A 22,903-nucleotide genomic window follows, 5' to 3' on the forward strand; every position below is an offset into this window, starting at 1 on the left:
GCTGCGGCTGTAAGCCCCCGACGTTCCTATCTCACAGTGCCGCTCCCGGCACGGCTCCGAGCTTCCGCCCCTCTTCAGCGACGGGGTCGCCCACGATGACAGCTCCGAAGCCCCCACCCCCCGTCAACGGCGCGGACAACGCACGGCACCGCGCCGCCACCTCCCGCCGAAAGCACCCGAGGCCGCGCCGCGCTCCGTAGCCCCACCCCGCCCGCGCGGTCCGCCGGGAGAAGCAACTCTCGCGCAGGCGCACAAAGAAACAGGCACACGGCGGACACCGCTGCGTTTATTCGTGGCCCGCCCCGGGCTTCACACAGAGGTGCCTTCGGCGGGCTGCTCGGGATGCCCCTCCTTCTTCTTGTCCTCCGGTTTCATCGCTGGAAACAGCAGCACCTCCTGCGAAAACGGACACCGAGGTCTGATCGCCGACGGCAGAGCGCGGCCGTGCACAAGTCTCGCGAGACCGCCGCTGCTCTGCCCCGCCCTGCGCCAGACACGGGCGGAGCGGGGCAGGGCGCTGCGCCTACGGCTACCGCTGAGCGCGCAGGAGGGGTACGAGGGCCGGCTGCGCTGAGGCGGAGTTCTAAGCCGTAAAGGCTGTAGGCCCTGCTATTTTGCATCGTTACAGAACCTCATTCCTATTTTCTGATGCAGCCAGCAGCAGGCACTGCCGCTTCTAATACTTACCTTGATATTACTGGAATCGGTAAGGAACATGGTGAAGCGATCAATTCCCATGCCCCAACCAGCTGTAGGGGGAAGTCCATACTCCAGTGCAGTGCAGAAGTTTTCATCGATAAACATGGCTTCATCATCACCCGCAGCTTTTGCCTATATGAGAAAATAAACAGTAAAGGGTGTTTGCACAGAGCTAGGATAGTACCAGTGCTATTAACTCCTACCAGAAAGGAGGAAGATGTTTGTAGCAGCCATGTCACTGATGGAACTAAGTCCCTCTACAGCCACACAAGTCAGTGACAAAGGAATCTCACACCAGTGAAGCTGTGCAGGTGCACTGTATACGTTTCCAAATCGACCTAAAGTTCAGTTCCCTTATGACCCAGAAGTTTCTTTTCCAGAGTCAGCCTCCTGACTGTAGCGAAAGCTGTATCTGGAGATACACGACAGGAGACCACAGTGCAATGAATTGCTTTCAAATGTTTCTCAAGCTCTTCATTGCTTCCGAGTCCCCCTTTAATGCTTGCAGAAACAGTTAAGGACCAGAGTCATTGGAATCACTGCTTTGTTTCATGAAACAAAATTAAGTGATTGTTTATTTTCCTTCAAGAGAAATATTAAAACCCACAACACTGGGATGTTAACTGCTGCTTCTTATGTAAACTTACTCTTAACAGCCTCCAAGCGCTAAAGGTGATAATAATAAACAAATTTTATGTGTAACTATTGAAACAACAAACATTTTGGCTCACATAGTTTCAAGATTCTGCAACAGTTTTAAAGCAAACTACTCTGAGTCTGAAATCCTAAAATATCAATGGACACTCTTCAACTCGATTTCTGCCTTAATACTATATTTTCAGGGAAATTCTCATTCCATACACACAATCAAAGGGCTACAAAGTCTGGTCGTGTTTATAAAGAGACAAGCACAGCAAACATGCACACAGCATTCTGAAATTTACTATTAACTTATTTAACATAAATTATATTTTCCTGGGCTTGACAATTTTTTAATCCTCTCAGGTATTGCAAAGCCATCAGAAAGAAAAGGAAGAACAGAACTCCTTCTGCAGACTGTACCATCTGACCTCAATCACATGCGCACACATGCATCCACGTGTATGCATATGTACCTATTAACAAAACCAGTACAGACATGTAGTTCTACACGTTCGTTGTCTTAATAGTTTCCAATATGCAGCTCTATTATGTGAGCCAATTTCAAAGAACTCGGTTCTGAAAATGAGATATGTCATTCCACTCAAACTCTTACTGGACATGGAAAATTATTTAAGAAGCTACAAGTATCGTGTTGTATGATTACACAAAGGCTTTGTTGCGGAAAAATAACTGAATTTCAAATTTCAGGAAGACAGATTAAACTGTCTATCTGCTTTTTTCAACCAGCATTGTAGGTACAAAAAAAAAAAAAAAAAAAAGGGGAAATAAAATCACAGAATCACAGAATGTCAGGGATTGGAAGGGACATCAAAAGATCATCTCGTCCAATCCCTCTGCTGGAGCAGGAACACCTAGACCAGGTTACACAGGAATGTGTCCAGGTGGGTTTTGAGGAGAAGGAGACCTCACAACCTCTCTGGCAGCCCATTCTAGTGTTCTGTTGCCCTTACTGAAGTTTTTTCTCATATTTATGTGGAACCTCCTATGTTCTAGCTTGCATCCTCTGCCCCGTGTTCTATCACTGAATTTCACTGAGAAGAGCCTGGCTCCAACCTCCTGACACTCACCCTTTACATATTCATAAGCATTAATGAGTTGACCCCTCAGTCTCCTTCAAGCTACAAAGATCCAGCTCCCTCAGCTTCTCCTTGTAAGGGAGACACTCCACTGCCTTAACCATCTTTGTGGCTCAGCGCTAGACTCTCTTAAGCAGTTCCCTGTCCTTGAACTGAGGGGCCCAGAACTAGGCACAACATTCTAGATGCAGTCTCATCAGGGCAGAGTAGAGCAGGAGGAAAACCTCTCTTGCTCTGCTAACCACAGCCTTTCTAATACACCCCAGGATGCCATTGGCCTTCTTGGCCACAAGGGCACAGTGCTGGCTCATGATCACCCTGCAGTCCACCAGGACCCCCAGACCCATTTTCCCTATGCTGCTCTCCAACACATCAGTCCAACCTATACTGGTACATAGGGTTGTTCTTGTCCAGATGCAAGACTCTACACATGTCCATGTTATATTTCAGTAATTTCTCCCTGACCAACTCTCCAGCCTAAGTCTCACTGACTGGCGTCACAGTCTCCTGGCATTCAGCCACTCCTCCCAGTTTTGTGTCATCAGCAAACTTGCTGACAGTGCACTCTATTCCCTCACTCATTCATTGATGAATAGTACTAATCCCAGTACTGATCCAGTACTGACCCTTCAGGGACTAGATACAGGCCTCCAACTAGACTCTGTCCCACTGACCACAACTCTTTGGCTTCCTTCCTTCAGCCAGTTCACAGTCCACCTCAGCATCTGATTGTTCAGACCACGGTTCCTCAGTTTAGCAGCACCAAATGCTTTACTAAAGATAAAGATATTCCAAAGCCTAGAAGTACTACTCGATAGCAGAGGTTAGACTGCTTTCTTGTAAAGGAACTCTGCTGTATGGTAAACAAGTTTTAACCACAGGCTTTCACTTAAGTGAGGAATGCTCACTCTGTGTAATCATAACCCTTTTCATCAGTAGGAACTAGTGACAAATTTCAAAATACTTTTATACATACCTAAATCATTGGTTCCCTATTAGGGAAACATCCTACCTTCGCCTGGTCTTCAAAAAGCTGCCGCTGCTGGAAAGGATCGTTCAGTTCTGTGTATGCATTACACACTTCCTTCTTCATCACAAAGAGCTCAAAGCGTTCTGTTAGTCCCCGTTGAACACGATGCCTATGTGAAAATGACAAATCAACCACATCTTACATAAAATGGATTTACAAGACTGAAAGGGCATGTACATTACTTCGGGTGCATTACCCATATTTGGCAGAAACAGCTGTCTAGACTAGTCAGCATGAACATACCTCTCCTCTGGATGCTGGGTTTCACAGCTCAGGAACCAAGATCTATATATAGGCTTGTGTCAGAATAATATTTAACTAACATGTAACATCAGTACCTCCAGTTTTTGTTTTTGTTGTTTGTTTTTAAATAAAGTAGGAGTGAAGGACTTAAAAGAATTACATTATGACTGCATATCATACCCTTACCATTTGGCTAGAGGACTCATGATCTGTGGATGATCACAGATGAAAGTTGGGTTGATACAAGTGACTTCGAGAAATTCACCAACTAACTAGGAAAATAAAAGCAAAATACATGTAAAGTACAGTATCACTTCCCAGCACTACCTTCCCCAAACATCCTATTTCCTTTTCTTCAGTATAGAAGCGAAAAACTTCAGTAATTCATGTAAAACCATGAAATGGTTTGAATCCATTTAGCAAACCATAAAAACAAAAAGCTTTAATAATCACAGTAATGTCTTCTCTAACAGAAAACGTGTCCTAATTGGATAAGAAAAACAAAATTGCAAAACCTGCTAAAAAAAAAAAAAAATAGTACCATAATTTAATTTGGATATCATAGCACAGGACAATGAGAAAAGCAGCAGAAAAAGCAGCAACTAATGCCACTGATCAAAAAAAAAAAAAACAACAAAACAAAACAAAACAAAAAACACCAACCAAAAAAAAACGATATTGAAATCTACCATTCAGTAAGGTACATACAAATATATGGTTCTCTTGAACAAAACCAACGAAATTATCATAAAGCAGATCTGGCTTGGGCCTAAAAGATCCATTTTGCACACTAACATTTTCTAGAGCTCATACTAAGCATGCATCAGTCAACAACATTTTATTGAACACGACAGGATTTCAACACAGGGAGGTTTCTCATTGTCATGGAAAAATAGCTTGAGTGCATGTCAGTGTTTTCTCACATGCAGCTAAACTTGCTCTGAAGAGACTTCTATTAAGTCAGAATCATTTCAATTGGAAAGGACTTATAGAAATCATTTGTCCAACTTTCCTGCAAGTTAGATCAAGTTGCTCAGAGCCTGGTCCAGGTACTTCTACAGACAGATCCTCAAAGATGACAGCAATACAAAAGCAACAACAACAAAAACCAACGAACCAACACAAACAAACCACCTTTACTTACTTTGTCAAGAAGCCTAGCTGTTGTCCTAGGAGGTGGACACTCCACACTTCTCACTGTACAAAGGTCATCAAAGAACCTTCGAGTTTCTGCAATTGTAGACAAAAACTGTAAGAGCCACCCCAGTAACCACATCTTTTCTTTCTGCAAGCTTCAACATGTCTTAGAGTGATTCTCAGGATCTTAATAGTGGAAACATTAATAGCAGAAATCATAACAGAAAACATTAGCTTAAATGTCAGTTTCAAAAACCATGAAAGTGGTATCTGCTTCTCATCAGTTTACATTAAAAAAGTTATTTTGCATTTCAGAAACCTGAACAAGTTATACAATCCAACATTATTACTGCCAGATATTAGAAAAATTACTGAAAAGTGCACTAATGTATTCCCTTAATTCTGAATTCCAAGAATTAAGTAATAGATACACACATTTTCTAGAAATACAAAAATAATCTTATTCCTAACCTATCATCACAGACATGGAGACTCAACTGCACAAAAGACAGAATAAGTAAGAAGTAAAAAGCTGTGCCTCTTCAACAGATCAAAACCTCTTCAGATCATGCCTCCTGAGTATATGGTGTTACATATACTCCACGAAGAAAGAGGCAAGACAGTCAGATCTTGCCTTCATGGCAAGAAGGCTTCACTTCTTTCTGTACTTTTTTGTAAAAGACAAGGCTGGAGAAAGGCAATTCCACATACTGATGCCACCACGAGAAAGTAGGTGGTGGAGTGCAGGCTAAGGGCTTCAGATCTTTACTCCCTTTTTCCTAAGAAAGAATTAAGACATCCATAATCGACATCTAACCTTCAGTTTCAAAAGACTCAGTTGATGGAAATTTCACTCCTAAAGTCTTTTCCAGTTCATCCACCATACTAATGCGCCGGAAGGGAGGCGTAAAATCTATCTCATAGGCCTGTCCATCTTGACCATCTGGATGGTAAGTGATCTTGTAACTTCCAGTAATGTGCTTCACCATCCCTAGAAGAGGAAGCCAAAGTTAAGAAGAGCGCATGGAACATAATATGCAATTGTCTTTGGAGATTCTTACTCTTTTTTAATTAGTAATGCATATGTAACCTGAAAGCAACTTCTCTGTGATTTCCATCAAATCATGGTAGTCTGCATAAGCCATGTAGAATTCACAGGTTGTGAACTCAGGGTTGTGAGTCAAATCAATTCCTTCATTCCGGAACTGACGTCCAATTTCATACACTCTGTCCAGGCCTCCAACCACCAACATCTGAACAGAAGGAAATGCAAATAAATACTAACATTGTCAAAAGAACAGTGCTCATAACCACTGCACCATCTGACAAATCTGATTCAAGTTTCATTCTGTTAATGCCATTCCAAAGAGTCCACTGTTGCGCAGAAATAATCCTCTCTTCAGTTACACTTTTTCTTTTTTTTTTCCCCAGAATGAGAAGTGCCCTTGCTGCTAAGAAGGCTAACATACTATTGTCTGCATTAGGCAAAGTATTGCTAGCAGGTCAAAGGAGGTCATTCTTCTCCTCCAATAAGTGCTGGCGGGGTAACATCATAGGGGGGTACTATGATCAGTTCTGGACTCCTCAGGAAAAGAGAGACATGGTCACACTGGAGACAGATCAGTGCCACAAAGATGAATGACTGAATAGAACGCTTTTCCAATGAGAAAAAGATGAGAGATCTGGGACTGTATAGACTAGAGAAGAGAATGCTCCAGGGGAAATCTTATCAATGTACATAAATATCTGAAGCAATAGCTTGAAGATTGAGCCAAGCTCATTTCAATGATAGTCACAGGAAGAGGCAGTGGGCACAAAAACACAGCAGACTTAATTTGAACATCAGAAACTATTCTGTACTGCACGGTTGACTAAAGAGTGACAAAGGTTACTGTCAGAGGTTGTGGAGTCTCCCTCTGTGGAAATATTCAGAAGCAATTTGGATACAGTTCTGGGTAACCTGCAGTAAGGGTCCCTCCTTGAATACAGCATTTGGAACAGATAGGCTTAACCACAAAAGGCTTGTATTTTACCTTATGGTAAAGCTCTGGAGCGATTCTCATATACAACTTCATATCCAGCTCATTGTGGTACGTGATAAAAGGTTTTGCCATAGCTCCACCTGGAATTATATTCATCATAGGAGTTTCAATCTGTAAAATAACAACAAAATAAAGAAAATTAACGTTGGCATAAATGTTTCCAGGCTTCTCCCGCAATAAATGCCCTGCTTTCACCCTTAGGGCGTTTTTATTTCTATAGTAGAACTCTATAATACAAGCAAACCAACCAACCACAATTAATTTTAACGAAAATTTTCTGCATTTCATTTATTCTTTAACATATTAGTATATGAAAACAATTCTGAAGGCCACTTCTCCCACGCAGCAAATAAAGACAAGTCACTTAAGCTATTTTGAATTATAGAACATAATAATCATACATCATATAGAAGGGACCCAGGAGAACTACGGAGTCCAATCGCTAACGCCACACATGGCAATCTAAGAGTTAAACCATATATCTAAGAGCGTAGTTCAAATGTTTCTCGAACACAGGCAAACTTGGGGACATGACTGCTTTCCTGGGGTGCCTGTTCCAGTGCCTGACCTACGGTGTAGCAAATAATTTTTTCCTAACAGTCAATCTGAACCTCCCTCAACACAGCTTTAAGCTCACCCTGCAAGGCTTCCTCTACTCTCAAGGGAAATGAAGGAGTACTTAACTCTTGTGTCCAGATCGTTGATAAAAGTATTGAAGATGACTGGCCCTAAAGCTGAGCCCTTGGACATACCACTAGTGACGGGCTGCCAACCTGGTGCTAACCCATTTACTACACCTCTTTGAGCCCAACCCTTCAGAAAACTATTCACTCATCACCTTGTGAGTGACTTTGTCTAGAAGGATACATTTTGTCTGGAAGGATACAGAGAGAGACAGTACCAGAATTTTTATTGCGTCCATTGCTTTCACTTTGTCTATCAGGCAATGTCATGAAAGGATATTAAATGAGTAAAGTACAGCCTTCCATTCATAAACCCATGCTCATTTTGACTGATGACTGCACTGTGTTTCAAATACTTTTCGGTAACTTGCAGAATAACCTTCACCGTAAGTTTATCAGGCACCAAAGGCAAGATTCTGAAAGGTCTGTAATTAGCAGGGCCTGTTTTCTTGCCCTTCTTGGAATTCAGAATAACATTTACTAACTTCCAATCAACTGGGACCTTTTCAGATTCCCAGAACCTTTGATAAAAAACTGAGAGATCTCACAACAACATTGGCCAACTCTTCAGTACCCTGGGTGAAACCCGCTGAGCCTTGGAGACTACAACTGCAAAAGCAAAGTCCACCCCAAATCAGTATCAACTGGGAGCTTAGCACTTCACCAGACATGGTCCTCCAACCCTGCATTCCAGGGGTTCCAGGGACAATCCCAGGTTTTTAGAGACAGGGATAAACAAACAAGACATTTAATATCTCTGCTTTATCAACCCAATTTGTGAGGTAACCAGCCTCAGCAAGTAACAGACCAGTATTTCCTTTAACACTTCTCTTGCTGTTAACACTTGAAAAAGCTGTCTTTGTTATTCAGCACAGTACTGGCCAGCATCAGATGACCTGTGGTCACAGAAATTTTCTCCCTGCAATAGTGAACTGCAGTCTTCCTGTGCAGTCTGACCATGCTTCCAAAGTCCATACTTTTTTTTCTGCCTAAGTTCCAAAGGAGCTCTCTTTTCTGCCTAGGCAGCATCCCAGACAGTACCAGAACCACAAATACAGTTCAACTTCAGAGGACTGAACTGACTGCAAAGTAACAAGCCCTGACAATAAATTGAAGAAAAATACAATACTCATGAGAGCGTGGCAGTATTTTTCTAAAAATCGAGCGTCTATTTGTCTATAACTTTAAAAAGAAAGAAAAACACAACAACAAAAAACCTCTCCAGATTCCATTACTGTAAATTAATAAAATACACTGTGCTGAGACAATTACTCTCACTTCAGAATAACTTGGTATGTGAACTTGAAAACAAAGTATCCCTGAAACTGAGAAGCTCCAGATATGTTTGGTACGCAGACAGAAATAACAAGGAAGTCTTACCTCAAGGAAACCCAATTCATCCAGAAAGCTTCTAATATACGTCACAATCTTCGCACGGGTTATAAATTTCTGCCTCACATAATCGTTAAGAATTAAATCCAAATATCTCTGTCGATATCTAGTTTCCTGAAAGAAATATCTTTAGAACAAGGTAGAGAAAACGGACTGCCAAAAAAAACAAAATGAAGGGTACCAATACAAGATGAATGGTTCTTTGCTCTCTAATATCATTTGCAAACATAAAAGATCATTCAATCAAAACTATCTGTCAAGTCACCTCCAAAAGTGGCAAGTATGACAGGTACCTTATCTTTGAGGCCAAAATGAAGATGAGGCAACATGTGCAGGCATGGGGATAAAAGAGTTACTTCATAAGGAATAATACTCAGTTCTCCTTTCTTTGTTTTCCCAGGACTCCCCACCACACCAATAATGTCCCCACGACGCAGTTTGTTGTTAATACGGAAATATTCTTCCTCAGACTTGTAAAGCCTGTAATTACAAAACTCGGTATAAGCAGTTTTGCTTAAAATTTAACATTCCAGTTGTCTTACACATCTCTTCCCAAGCTAAATTCTTAAAGAAGGTAAGAGGGAAGCCAATGACTGACAACATCCAAAACAAAACATTACTGCCCAAGCCAATCCCAGAACGCAGTTCAGTTTAGAATGCTAATACAAATACTTTTACTTACCTGGAATTCGCCATGACCTGCAACTTGACTCCTTCTCCACGAAGATCATAGAAAATCAGTTTTCCTCCAGAGGCACGCTTTGCATGGATACGACCTAAGCAGCAAAACAATGCAGGTCATTGGGAAACATGTCCCTAAAAGGATGCAGCTGTTGGAGCAGGACCAGAGAAGGGCCACAAAGATGATCAGCGGGCTGGAGCACCTCCTCTGCAAGGACAAGCTAAGAGAGCTGGGACTCTTCAGCCTAGAGAACAAAAGGCTCCAAGGAATGGCCTTCCAGTAACTGAAGGGGGCCTACAGGAAAGTTGGGAAGGGACTTTATATAAGGGCAGGTAGCGATCAGACAAGGAGAAACGGTTTTAAACTGGAAGAGAGTAGACTAGATAGTAAGAAGAAATTCTTGACTGTGAGGGTGGTGAGACACTGGAACAGGTTGCCCAGTGAGGCTGTGTATGCTCCATCCTGGACGAATTCAAGACCAGGCAGGATGGGGCTGTGAGCTACCTGGTCTAGAGTGAGGCGTCCCTGCTCATAGCAGGAAGCTGGAACCAGGTAATCTTCAAGGTCCCTTCCAACCCAAACCATCCCACAATTCATTGTATGATTCTATGACACAGGAGCAAAAGCCACAACATTACCACTTGTAGAAAAGATCATCAGCCCTGCACTGATCATTAAGCATGAAAGAGAGACAGTTAAAGCCTCAAAACTACTAAGACTGCATAAAAGTTCACACAAGCTTTGGGGATCCTGAAGCCCAAATCACTATCTGATCTTCTGCTTATAAGGAACGTTGCAGTCTGCTCAGTCTGAAAGGGCCTATGTTGAATAGCCCAAAACTGCCCAAGAGGAGCAGCAAGATCAGCAAAATTTGAAAAAAGACCATCCCACCTCTAAAATCAGCTAGAACTTGATTCTATAAAGCAACAGACCATCTTCCTATATCTTAGATATCTTACCTGCCACTCTCACTGTGATATCTGTCAGATGATCTCCCGGCTGCAAGTGACTGTACCTCCCTATGAAATCTGAGAGAGATAAGTCTACATGGAACTTGTGGGGGTAGGGATCTTCATTGGTGCCCTTCAGCTGCTGGACTGCGTGACTACGGATCTTATAATATTGCTGTCACAGGAAACAAACAAAATCAAGTGACTTTGTTAGAATTTCAAAATATTTCACAGATTATACATTAAAACACAACTGCTCTGATTTAGGAATATGTAGGTCACTCTCTATTTCAACTACTTATTTCACTGTGAATAAAAATCAAATGTAAATCAGTAACATTTATTTTCAGAACAGTATTAAGCATATGGCCACACTCACATTTGGATCCAAGCTTTCCTCATCAGCACCAATGCTGTTCTCTGAATCAGCAGCCAAAAAAGGTTTATTTGGATGCTTTTCACTTTGTTCTTTTTGTTTTGCCTCCTTTTCAGCAATTTTTCTCTCAGCCTTCAGGCGTCTCTTCAGTTCACTGTAAAATAAAGAGAAATTGGATGTAGTGCATACCCTGATACTTCTGTAGGAGAGCATGTGGCAAGACTGACAAAAACTGACTGCACAAGCAACCCTATCATCATCCCTCCTCTGCACAAAAAACAAAGCAACGCTTAAGCATGTTATACATATATACGCATAAGAGTTATCTTTTCTGACCTCTTGGTCTATCCTCTAAAAGATACAAATATTCAGAAAAGGCTAAAACCTAGTTGGATACTGTACGAACAAATCTGGAGAAAGTGCCTCTGCATGCTGACAGATGTCCGCAGGGCCCTCCCTTCCCACGAGCGGTTACGGAGCACGCCTGCCCCACGCAGCACTCACTGAAGGAACGCGCCCTTGCCCCGCAGGAAGCCAGGCGCCACCGAGACGCACGAAGCCGCCTTTACGGCCCGTCCCGCCCCACATCCCGTAGGCATCCGCAGTCCCAGCTCCACCATTCAGGACTTCACGAAGAAGGAGGCGGGGGCGGCCGGACCACCGAGCACCGACCTGCTTCGGCTATGAGGTACCCGGCACCAACGGAGCGCGGGCGCGGCCCTCCAGGCCCAGCCGAAGAGCCGCACAGCAGGGGGGCTCAGCATGGCACGCTCCGACGGATGGTCGAGCAGATTCGCACCCCAGTCAGCCAGGCGCACGGTACGGTACGCTTCACTTCGCCTCACCTGCCCTGCCTCGCCCTTTCACTCCTTCCCCAGCCCCGCCGGCCCGCCCACCCTCACTTTTTACTGAGGCGCGACTCGGAGTCCGCCAGATCGAGCTCCCGCTCCGCCGCGGCCGCCATCTTCCCGGCTCCTTGCCGTGCTTCCGGTATCGGTGCGCCTGCGTGGAGAGCGCGGAAATGGCGGTACCCCCGCGGAAAGTGTTCGTGTGGGAGGACGGCACCCCCATGCGCTTCTACATACGGCCCGGGATGGCCAAACTGCGCCTGGCGCCGCTGCTGCTGGCGGGGGGCGCGGGGCTGTGCCGCGTACAGGAGCCGGGCGCCGTGCACCTGGTGCAGCCTGGGGAGCCAGCGCCTGATGGAGCTGTCTCCACCGAGTACGTGATGGCGTGCGTGGAGAGCCAGCGGAGGCTGCCGCTGGACCGCTACTGGCACAGCGGCCCCGCGCCGCCAGCCGCCTCTCCGCGCGGCCGCCTCCCCTTCACCGAGGCAGAGGATGTGGCGCTGCTGCGGGCCGTGCGCGAGCGGAGCGGGGCGCGGGTGAGCGGCACGGTGCTCTGGAAGGAACTGGAGTGCGCTGGGCTGACGCGGCACAGCTGGCAGGCCATGCGCGACCGCTACCTGCGGCACCTGCGGCCGCTGCACCGGGGTGAGCTGCGGGCGGGGGCCGGGCCGGGGGGGCGGGCGAGGCGCCGCGTGCCGCTGCGGTTCGACGCTGTACGCGCCTCTTCCCGCAGAGCCCCGGCAGACGGAGGAGGCCGCGGCACCGATGGGCATTTTCGAGGCAGCGAATCGGGAGTTTGAGAGCTCCGAGGTAAGCCGGCGTGGAGCGGCTCTGCCGCGGTGCCGAGCGGGATGGTCGCAGAGGTCCTTCCTGGGTGCCGCGAAATGACGGTGAACCGATGCGCAGGACACTTGTGAATTATTTTGTCCTATGATGGCCCTTCCACTGTGGTGAAGCAGAAGGTTCATGTAAGCTGTGAAATGGAGTGTGTGTGGTGATCAGTGCCTCAGCGCAGCGTGTGGAAGAGGATGCGTGCGCTTAGTTTAATTCCCTACTCAGAGTTACTTGAGGAAAATAACCTGATGTGTTGTTGCATGTTAAAAGCTCTATTGGCAGCTTTCACTTGGGGCGTAAAACGTTTATGTATTTTTTTTTTATACTCAAGTTGTTCAAATACTGCTGTATATTTGATGTTTTTATGTGCTCTTGCAGAATCTTGTTAAGGTGTTGCTTCACTTCAGTCACTGAATTTTGCTGTGTCTCATAATTACCTCATACCTTGTTGAAAGTCATGGTAGAAGATAATGTTTGCAGTAAAGCAGGAATAAAAGAAGCTTGCCAAAAGCAACCTTGTCTAACTGATGTCTCTTCTTACTTGTAGTCAGGAAGTGACACCACAGACACTCCAGATGAACTTCCTATGCAAAATGGAGGAGGAATGTTTCCAGGTGACACAGCGTCTGGCCAGAAAACTGGACTGGGGAACTGTGCTGTCCCTGCTGCTCAAGAAGAAAATAAACGAACAAACGTTTGTCCTGATTCCAGCAAGGCTGAAGAAGCAGCACAAATTATTCAGCACTTCATGGAGGAGTTCCACATGGACCTGCTCTCTGTTACACAGGCCTTTCTGAAAAACAGTGGTGAAGTGGAGGCTACTTCATACTATTTGCATGCAGGGCAGCGCCTGGATGGATACCCTGTGTGGAGCAGAGAGGACGACTTAGAATTGCAGAAGGATGATGAAGATGTCAGAAGTAAATTGATAGCAAAATTTGGAGCTGAAAATGTAGCAAGGCGAGTAGCATTTAGGAAAAGTTAAAATAACAAAGCAGAGTAAAATGACTGATCTAGGATCTGTGGCAATAATTTGCTTGGTTTTTTTTAAGTCACTTCAGAATAGTACTTTAGAATTTTCCATCACACTTGCATTTCTAAAAGTTTCAGAAATGCTTTAAAATAAAGCTTATAAAAGGTTGTTGTACTGTGTTCAGAATATTCTGAAGTGAAAATGGTAGAGAGGTCCTACCCACTATCAAGTTTTCTCACTGCAAATTTGATTTAAAACTGTATATCTACTATATTTTTTGTGACAGTCTGACCTGTACTTTGCTGTATGCAAAGGATTTTGAATGGGGTTGGCTAAATGTTATTCAGTTCTCTAACGAAAGCTTTATTAGTACGCCGTCTGTTACATGTGTCATTTAAGAGTGCTGCAGGCAGCCATGTAAACCCGCTCTGCTGGCTGTTTTCATTATTTTGTTGTTGTTAATAGACATTGATTAGTAGCTGATGCGTGGCAAAGATACCACTGAAAGTTTAGCGGTCCAAAACGAGGGTCAAAAGCATTCATGCAAGAAGACTTATTTGAGGCACTTGGTCTAATGAATCTATGCTGAGATTGGGAATGGCCAAAAAATGTTCTCTGGGCTGTAGTAATCAGTATCATATTACAGTGATTATTTTTTTTTTAAGCCAGCAGGCAGTCACTGGTATTTTTATTACCACTTCAATATGTGTTCTCTAGTGCTAATACTTCAGGATTTGCTTAATAACATTAAATGCGTCATCTGGCATGTTATGATTTCAAAAACAATGATTAGCTCTTCCCTGGCTACAGGTTGAAGAGTCCCAAACTCCTCGATCTAGGTGAAGTAACCTAACATCCATCTCAGACTTGAAGTAAAAAATGTGCTCAAAGTATCAGCTGTGTTGTGTTGGAAGGAGTGAGAAAATAATTTCTAATATATGGTGACAATCTAAAAAATTCTGAAATTGTGCTCTGGACTCTGTTGAAATGTTATTTGAACAATCACTCAAAGCAACAGCTTGTCACTAGTTGTGTATAACTCCTGTAAGTCTGGAATTCAGTCATCCTTTTGGTGAAGTAAAATAAAAGCAGAGGTTGATATTTTTGTACTATTACTGTTATATATTTGTAGCAGTTATATTCACTGTTTGTGCTTATTGCACTGTAGTACACTTTGTAAGATTAAGTTGAATTTGGAAATTGCCAAGTCTAAGCTGAATTCCACATTATCTTGAAAGTCAGTGGTAACTTGGTGCACTGTGACTTCTGCTTCAGAAAATGGATGTCTTGAAACACCAACTGACTGCCTTGTAGGATTGACAAATGTTAACAAAATAAATGCCAGAACTTTAACACTGTAGTGTTTCATTGGACAAGTCATTTCTACTGAACAGTGAGAGTGATATGGCACATTCCTGTTGCTCTGACTAGTTCCTTGGGGTTTATATGGAAGACCAGATGGGATTTTAAGAAGAGACTGGAAGGTACCGTAGCAAATGATAAGTACTGTTTGCTAGATCTTCCACAGCTGGATTCAAAATCCAAGGACTGCTTCTGGCCAGGTTCAATAGCACGGGACTCTTAACCAGAAGCACCTGTTCCAGCTTGTATGGTATATTTCAGCAGTGCCATTACCTCACAGTTCAATGAAATAATCTTGTGGAATCAAAGCTGCTCTAGAACTCAAGATGTATAACACCTTACGTTGCTGCAGCACAAAAAAAAGATGGGGCATAAGGCTTGCTGTATCTTATTACTAGTTTTATCTATCTTGGTTGACATTTCCTGTGAGAATAAGCTCGTCTTTTTCAGGGCAATTAATCATGCCTGCACTGCCAACTTCCAAGACTGCATAAGGTGCTTTTATCTTTGTAAAACTATGTCAAGACATTGTCTAACACTGCTAACATTTTAATAGATGCTTAGTGAATTCTTCAGGTATAGGAACTGAATAAGACGACAAAACTGAATAAGACGAGAAAAAAGCAGAGCTAATGGAAGAAGGATACCTTCTATCTGTTTTGAACTCCTGAAAGGCACTGCTTGTCCACAGCTGCGCTCTTGCTTGTGTGAGCATGTGGCAGTAGCTCTGGTCTCTTTGTTTCACTTTTCCATTAATGGAACTTCGAGCTGTTTCTGTTGTAGGTCAGGTTCACAGCATTTTGTCTCCGCCTTCTTCCATGACAGAAACCCTTTCTCCACTTGGTTTTACTAAGGATACAGCTATGATTCCTCAGCTGTGAGACAGCTTATTTTTCTAAGGTGGTATTAAGGCCCTGAGCTGTTTGTATCAGGAACTCTGCCTAGCCCAAAGAAATACACACCTATCTTCCTTGTTTAACTGGAATAGCTACATTTATAAAGCTAGGAGAGTGAGTAATGTAGCAAAGCAAGTGCCAGAACCTTGAGGTTAAGAATTCTAGGCAGACCATTATCTGGAGTTTGGATATTTCCCACTTACTTCCTTTCATCATTATCAATGAATTCCAGTCTTTCATAACTACAGTGAATGAATTCTGGCCATTGTTAACTAAAATTACCAATGAAAAACAGATTGTATATGCTAGGTTGAAGAGCAACATGAAGGAGTTTATTTTTAAGTGCCCCTCTGATTATTGAATTTTTTCTATCTTAACACTTCATTGCTATAAAAAGAGTTTACTCATCTAAAAACTTGCACAATATGAACTTCACATTTGTTTTTAAACAAACTGTGCAGATCTTTAGTTATGCATCTGCCAACAGATATAGCCACAGTTTTATCTGTCATGCTCACTGTCTTGAAATGTATTTTTTCCTCCCCCAAAGTTGTTTTTAGTCACCTTTGCTACCACTAATCCAACTGACCACCCTGTATAGTTTTGGTGCTTCAAAAAAAAAAAAAAAAAAAAAAAAAAAAATTATTGTCAATAGTTGCAGTGGGAAGCGTAGCAGACGCGTAACAATGAGGCACTGAAATCCATGGGTTTTTTTTGTTTTTCCTGAGTTTGCTGAGGAAATGGAAGTAAAAACAATTTTCTTAACAACAATTTAAGAAAATACATTAAATGTCATTTTACGTCATTTGGTTACCGGAGACTGGAAACACTGAAGTTTTTTTTTTTCATCCAACTAAATATTTAATACAAAGAGTCGAGTCCATTGAAAACAAATATGCATAATAAAACTTGTGCTACTCCAGCTAACATTGATGAATGTATAAATGTAATAGTAATGTAGTAATGTACTGAAAAGAGTCTATGTCTGTGAAGAAACAGGTTTCTTGCACTTCAGCTGAAAAGCTCCTCACTATGACTGCAGTAAAAACTGGCTTCTGAGACTATGCTTTTAGCTGAATGTGTGATATAACCCGTAAGCTAAAGAGATCTTTAGAAGTGCAGCAACTGTGCTCTTCTCTAGTGCTGTATGAATCATACTTCTCTATGCCAGCCTGCCTGCACCAACTTTGTATAAGTGTCATGTAAAGGAAGGTTTTCACATTCACTAAGAGAATCCCTGGCAGTATCACTCCAATTTTGATAACATACACTATTCCATCCTTTTGAAGAATTAAAACTTTAGTTCTAGGACCACAGATGTCTTCAGTACTGTGGTAATAGTTAATCTGTAAAAGTCAATTTTTTACGGTGTGGATGACAGAGCACTGGCACAGGCTTCTCTCCCTGAAGACCCTAAAAGCTGCCTGGACCTGGTCCTGGGCAACCTGCTCTAGATGTCTCTGCTTGAGCAGGATATTTGGAGCAGACGGCCTCCAGAGATTCCTTCCAACAGTAGCCATTCTGTGACTGAAGCCTAAATGTTGGGCAGAACATCAGATGTCTCCTCCATGAATCTAGCTTTAAAAGCTTCTTAAAAAGAATACTAGATTGAGATCTAGATCTTCACAATAGAGTCAATATTATTCCAACTTGATGAAATGGAAATTCAGACTTTGGGAAGATACAAAAATATCACATTAAGTTTTTCCAGCCATTACGAATAAGATCTTAAATTTGATCAACAAAATTTATACTTAGAGAAACCCTGTTTTAGTCATCTCCCGAAATAAACCATGTCCCAGCTGCTTTAAGTTGTTTTCAGTCATGGTGACTGGGGCTGATTGCTTCATCTAGAAGGGAAGAATGATTGGAAGTAAGATTTGGATAGCTACTGCGCTGAAGCAACAATCACCAGCTATAGGACAAACCCAGCATGCATGGCATACTGACCTTGTAATGCATCTGAATATTTCAGTGTGCTAGGCCCTGTCTAGTGGTAAGAGACATGTGGATTCAATGTCAAAGAGCTTCAAAAACAGTGACATTTATCTTGTCCCGCACCTGGAAGTCAGGAAAGCCTTGCTAGCCAGTTAATAAGCTAATAAGTTCATAAGTGGGGTCTGCCCCACACTGCTCGCTTACGAGGTATGAATATACACAGAAGTACATGAAGAAGCAGAATTTCATGGACAAGAAGAATACTGCAACACTAGCTTGTTAAATCTAAATCATTAGAAATATTTATACTGAGTTACATCAGAAATTGGAAAACACGATCCTCCCTCCAGCTCATATCATCTTTCCTCACTGCTGACAAATTGTACTCCTACCAGATCCCTTTCTGGGCCACTAACTTCCATTTGTCACCTCCTGCTCCGCAGTTGTACCTGCAATTTCCTTCCTAACTGCTGCAGGATGGTCTCTTACCTCAAAGGCGTGCAGGATCTGAGACACTGATGCTCGCCTCACTGAAGGTGCCTGCAGAGATGCTTCTGGGATGGGAAGCCATCCACTTCTTTGAGCTTCTACGCTTGGCGGTCCTAGAGCAGACCGTTAACTTCAGATGACTCAGTTCATTCCAAAGTCTAGTCTATATTCCAGCTACTTTGTTTTGATAGTCAACATAACTGCTCAGCATCTGTGGCAGTACTTTCTCTGCTTTCCTTACCAGAATCAGCACATAATAAAACCTTAATTGATTATCTGTGACAACATCAATAATAACAAAATTCAGCTGTAAATTTGACAGAAGAGTCTTTTTCTTGTTATTCGAGATAAGTATCAGTAAGGGTGACTCCTGTCACCCATCAAACACAATACATAGAACCTGGACACTGCTTCTTGCATACACACTTTCAAACATGAATGCAGTCACTAGAGAAGTGCAAAAACAGCTGTGTTCCTAGCAGTGCTGCAAATCAGTACAGGCCTTGGGAAAGTGTTGTAAAAAGAGCAGAGAAGCATTAAATTTGTCCCCACTTATCTTGCATGTGTTAACAGTGTGCCATTTTGAAGATCATGGGAGTTCACAGTTCTCTGTACTCCCAAGATAGAGATGCTTGTAACCTGTCTGTGATTGTTTATTCCTGGTTAACAGTATACATTACAGTAGTAAATTTGCCTAATTAATAAATTTAAATGAGCTGTTGCTTGCCAGTTGGTTTAAGGAAGTGGAGTCACATTGAGACAGTATATCAATGAATTTTTAGACATGGATTTCCCTTCTTCAGACTTAAAAAAAAAAAAATTAACTAAGCTGAGAATCAATGTTAAAGGGACACTGCAACTTGCGTTTGAAATGGGATCCTCAGAAGGGGCTCTGTGGACATTTCGTTCCACGTGTCTGATAGCAAGATTTCCTCATTTTCTTACAAAGTGCTGTTATAAACAGATAAAAATTCTGTTATTCAGGTTTAATCTGGATATTCCCATTGAAGATGGAAGAATGACATTTCTGATTGATATAGGAGATAGTGGACAATAGCAAACTCTATGAAATTTTACGGTGATCTTTTTAGGGTACACTTGGATCTGAGAGACAAGATGGCACAGTAGCAGAGGCAAGCAAACCATGTGCTCAGAGCAGAACAGAGGGTTATGAGTTTTGGTCAACATACACACACTCATACACATACCGGCATCCATTTTTAGATAATCCCGACAACTGGGAAGCAGAGTCTCCCTCAACAGGCATACTGTTACTCACCAATCCTTGAAAGATGACAAACCACTGAAAAGGAGAGAGAAGGACCATGCCAGCAGGGCATCCCCTCCAAAGGGCACTTTTCCTCTCTCCCACCACAGCTGCTTTCCTTTGATTCTGCTTCGATTCTCCTCAGCGTCTGCAGGGTTTGTTCCACTGCACCCTGTACCCACAAAGCCAGTGTGTGACAGAACCCAAGAGGAACACCTTGCAAAACAAGTCTTTGAAAAACAAGACCAGCTACCAAGGTCAGCTCTCTCAACAAAACAAGGCATTTGCAGCCACAGACACAAATATCGGTTCCCTTAAAACTGTCAGGATACTTGTTCCATCCTAGGATCATTCTTTATTCGGGGGCCTTCAGGTCCCTTGCACGTGCTCTAAGACAGGAAATGCTTTCACCAAATAAATAATACAATATAATAATTTATTGTTCTCAACTTTTTTTAATATACTGCCACAAACCTATCTTTCAGTTTCACTATGCGTATCAATAGAAATTGTGTTCCTACCCTTTTATAGTCTTAGCACTAGCATGAATTCTTCTCATTCTCACATGAACTGTGAGAACTCCCAGGTCAAGAACTCCTTCTGGTTTGGAAAGCTAGAAGATATAATTCCTTCAGCTGAAAAAATCAGTGGGTTCACCCCATTTCAGAAATAGATCCCTATGTGCAGACCTAGGAGTTTTCATTTACAACTATAGCTGGTTTATTCCATTTTTCCCACTATATGGCAAATGAATGAAGACATTCTGCCAACATTGCCATGAATGTTAAAGGCTCAGGCACAGGAATGGAGCTGGGGAGGGGGGGGAGGAGGGAGAGCTTTCCAGAAAACACCATATGCTTATCGTTGTCTCTCTTCCAGCTTTATATGTTCCCAAGTGGCAGATGACAAAGAATGTTCTCTTCCTTTGGCTTCCATTTATATTTCCTCTCCCATTACAGTGCAGTTGTTCCACATAGTTTCTCCAGTATTTAGCTGTGGCTTGTGGAGGGGTTTGAGCTCTGACACCCAATTCCATTCCTCTGGCAGCCTGTTTGCTTCCATCTACACATAATTCCTCTTTCCCATACACCCCAAACTTAATTTGGATAACAGATTTGCATTACTCCAGCCTGTATTGTAGCTTTGGAGAGTTACCCTGTGCTGTTGCTGGTAAAACTGTGGTAAGTGCTGTCAGCACTCCTGTAGTACCTGACCTCACCCACCCACCCACTGATATACCTCTACCCTCTTCAGTATAAGTTCACCACCATGCAGCATTCAGAGAGGAGGTACAGAGAGCAGCTTTTCTGCCTTCAGTATTTGTTCTGTCCAAACAAAAGATCCAGTGACATGTCTTTCTGTTCTTCTTCAGACTGAACTAGCCGGTACCCCAGTAAGTCCATTGCATCCTTGCACACACTTTGAACTTTTTCTATTTTTTCAAAGGGAAACGTGTTTCTCCAGGCCTCAGATGTGCTCAGTGCATCTCTGGATCCAGTATCAAATGCTTGTTCTCCTTTTCCCTTCCCATGGGTAATATTGTGCACCCACTTCTGAAGTTCTGGTGTGAAATGGAGTCCTGCAAACCTATACATTTGAGCAGCCTTTCTTAGTGGATCTCTGACAATGTCTTCGTAACGAACTAGCAGGTAACGATCCTTCAGAAAGCTGGGAACAGCCTGGCTGCCTGCCTTGTAAATCTCAACATGGCTTTTGCAGATTTCTTGCATTGTGTTGTAAGGTCCCAGTTCTCCCTTTGCCTTCTGGGACCCCACAACAATGTCACTGTCACGTTGCAGCTCTGCCACTGTATTCTCTCGGGACCTGAACACAGCCCGAGGATCACGGACCAAGTGAATTATTTTGAGGTTCAAGGATGGATCGGTGAGAAGCGGGTAGAGGACCTTCAGGTCAAAGAAGCGAACCTCCTTGATGACAACATGGCTGTAGGTTTTACAAGCTTCTTCCACCTTGCTGAATGAGTATCTACCACAGAGAGCTCTGCAGTTTCCTGCAGAAATTATGTTGCTGCGACTGAAGAAGTCACAGGCAGGAGGGGAGCACAAGGCTCGGCTTTTCTCCCACTGAAATAAGTCAGACATTTTCTTCTCGCTAGACATGTAGGCATCAAAAACAGACATATCACAGAGAAAGACTGACCTGACCAGGTCCCGCACCGCCATGTGCAAGACTTTGGCATTGTTCTGGTACATTGTAACCCATACATGCCATGCAGGCTCCATCAGGTAGAAGACACTGGGGTGCTGGCTGAAAAGCTGGCCAGTGAAGGATGATCCTGACCGCCAGGAGGAGAGAATGAGAATGTGGACTGCAGAAGATTTTAATTCCAGGGAGGCACTGTTGCTGCAGGTTAGGAAGTGGAAGCGGATCAGAAGAACAAACAGAACTGCCAGAATCAGAAGCATCTGTATCCTAGGTTTCATCATGGTTGAAAGGAACCTGCAGAGACAGAGAAAGGAAATTCAGCATCATAGTCATGATGAAGACAACTGCAGTGAATTAGGCTCCTCTCAGTCCCACTGCAGGCTCAGCGTTCTGGAAAGCTGCCACAGTACTACGATACTGTGAAAAACTACAGCACATGTCATCCTTCTACAGCCAGATGGAGAGAGACAGGCCTCCAGGTCTGTGGGGCAAGCTGGAGGCCAGCCCAAACAAAGCAGTGCTGGAGTCCAGCTTCTCACAAAAGTGTACATCACTTTTGTGCAGGCCACAGTTGCGCTGAACTCAGACAGTCATGCCCATGCAGATTAGCTTCCTCTTGCTAAAGCAGCAGAGGTCTGAGGCATGACCTAGCTGTCTGGAGTGCAGACACGGCTTATCGTGCTCTCTTCTAGGTTCATTACACTACTTAAATATTCCCAGTTAAAATTTCTCTAACCTGCAACCTCCTCCTTATGCCTTGCCTCAATTTCCCTCTGTATGGAAGACTTCAGTATAATTTGCATGGAGGCAGGGAGCTGCATCCTCCCATGACTTCAGTTACTGTAGCACTGTGCACATTTCCAAGTGTAGTCACTGCTGCTAACCAACTAGGAACCAAACTTACCTCTCTGTCCAGCATGTATGCATACTTTTTCTTGTCTATCATCTCATGTCCATTCTGTGCACATTTATTGAGGTCAGGCTTCATAGGGCAGCAGTTACCACTTCTCAGAGCCAGGACAGAAATCAGGATTACATGTTATGCTGTGCACTGCCACTATGCACTACCACAAGTTTTTTTTTTAACATCTTGCAAGGATGAGGCTGTACAGCTAGAAAGGGACCACATTCTTATCAACTCATGGACAAGAAGCCCA

At 43.3% G+C, this 22,903-nt stretch overlaps 3 protein-coding genes across 4 annotated transcripts; 1 reads left to right on the forward strand and 2 right to left on the reverse strand.

Moving 5' to 3' along the window:
- Positions 1-309: 309 nt before the first annotated feature.
- On the reverse strand, positions 310-11,937 carry KARS1 (lysyl-tRNA synthetase 1; the record flags this gene model as incomplete). Of its 2 annotated transcripts, none has more annotated exons than XM_079541675.1 (14): positions 310-396; positions 688-831; positions 3,451-3,577; positions 3,898-3,983; positions 4,856-4,941; positions 5,666-5,839; positions 5,939-6,101; positions 6,882-7,001; positions 8,954-9,079; positions 9,259-9,445; positions 9,648-9,741; positions 10,607-10,772; positions 10,977-11,127; positions 11,876-11,937. In XM_079541675.1, the coding sequence occupies 14 exons, from the start codon at positions 11,935-11,937 to the stop codon at positions 310-312; spliced, it is 1,773 nt and encodes a 590-aa protein (XP_079397801.1). The 2 variants fall into 2 exon arrangements, with proteins under 2 accessions (XP_079397801.1, XP_079397800.1); XM_079541674.1 differs by lacking the exon at positions 11,876-11,937 and adding an exon at positions 11,646-11,737.
- Positions 11,938-11,994: 57 nt separating this feature from the next.
- On the forward strand, positions 11,995-13,640 carry TERF2IP (TERF2 interacting protein; the record flags this gene model as incomplete). The annotated part of the gene is made up of 3 exons (XM_079541475.1): positions 11,995-12,466; positions 12,555-12,631; positions 13,203-13,640. The coding sequence occupies 3 exons, from the start codon at positions 11,995-11,997 to the stop codon at positions 13,638-13,640; spliced, it is 987 nt and encodes a 328-aa protein (XP_079397601.1).
- Positions 13,641-20,893: 7,253 nt separating this feature from the next.
- On the reverse strand, positions 20,894-22,027 carry LOC306950881 (carbohydrate sulfotransferase 4-like; the record flags this gene model as incomplete). The annotated part of the gene is made up of 1 exon (XM_079541279.1): positions 20,894-22,027. One exon carries the CDS (start codon positions 22,025-22,027, stop codon positions 20,894-20,896), a length of 1,134 nt encoding a protein of 377 aa, XP_079397405.1.
- Between the last annotated feature and the right edge of the window lie 876 nt (positions 22,028-22,903).

Source organism: Tetrao urogallus (assembly GCF_951394365.1).
Source record: "Tetrao urogallus genome assembly, chromosome: 12".
NCBI lineage: Eukaryota > Metazoa > Chordata > Aves > Galliformes > Phasianidae > Tetrao > Tetrao urogallus.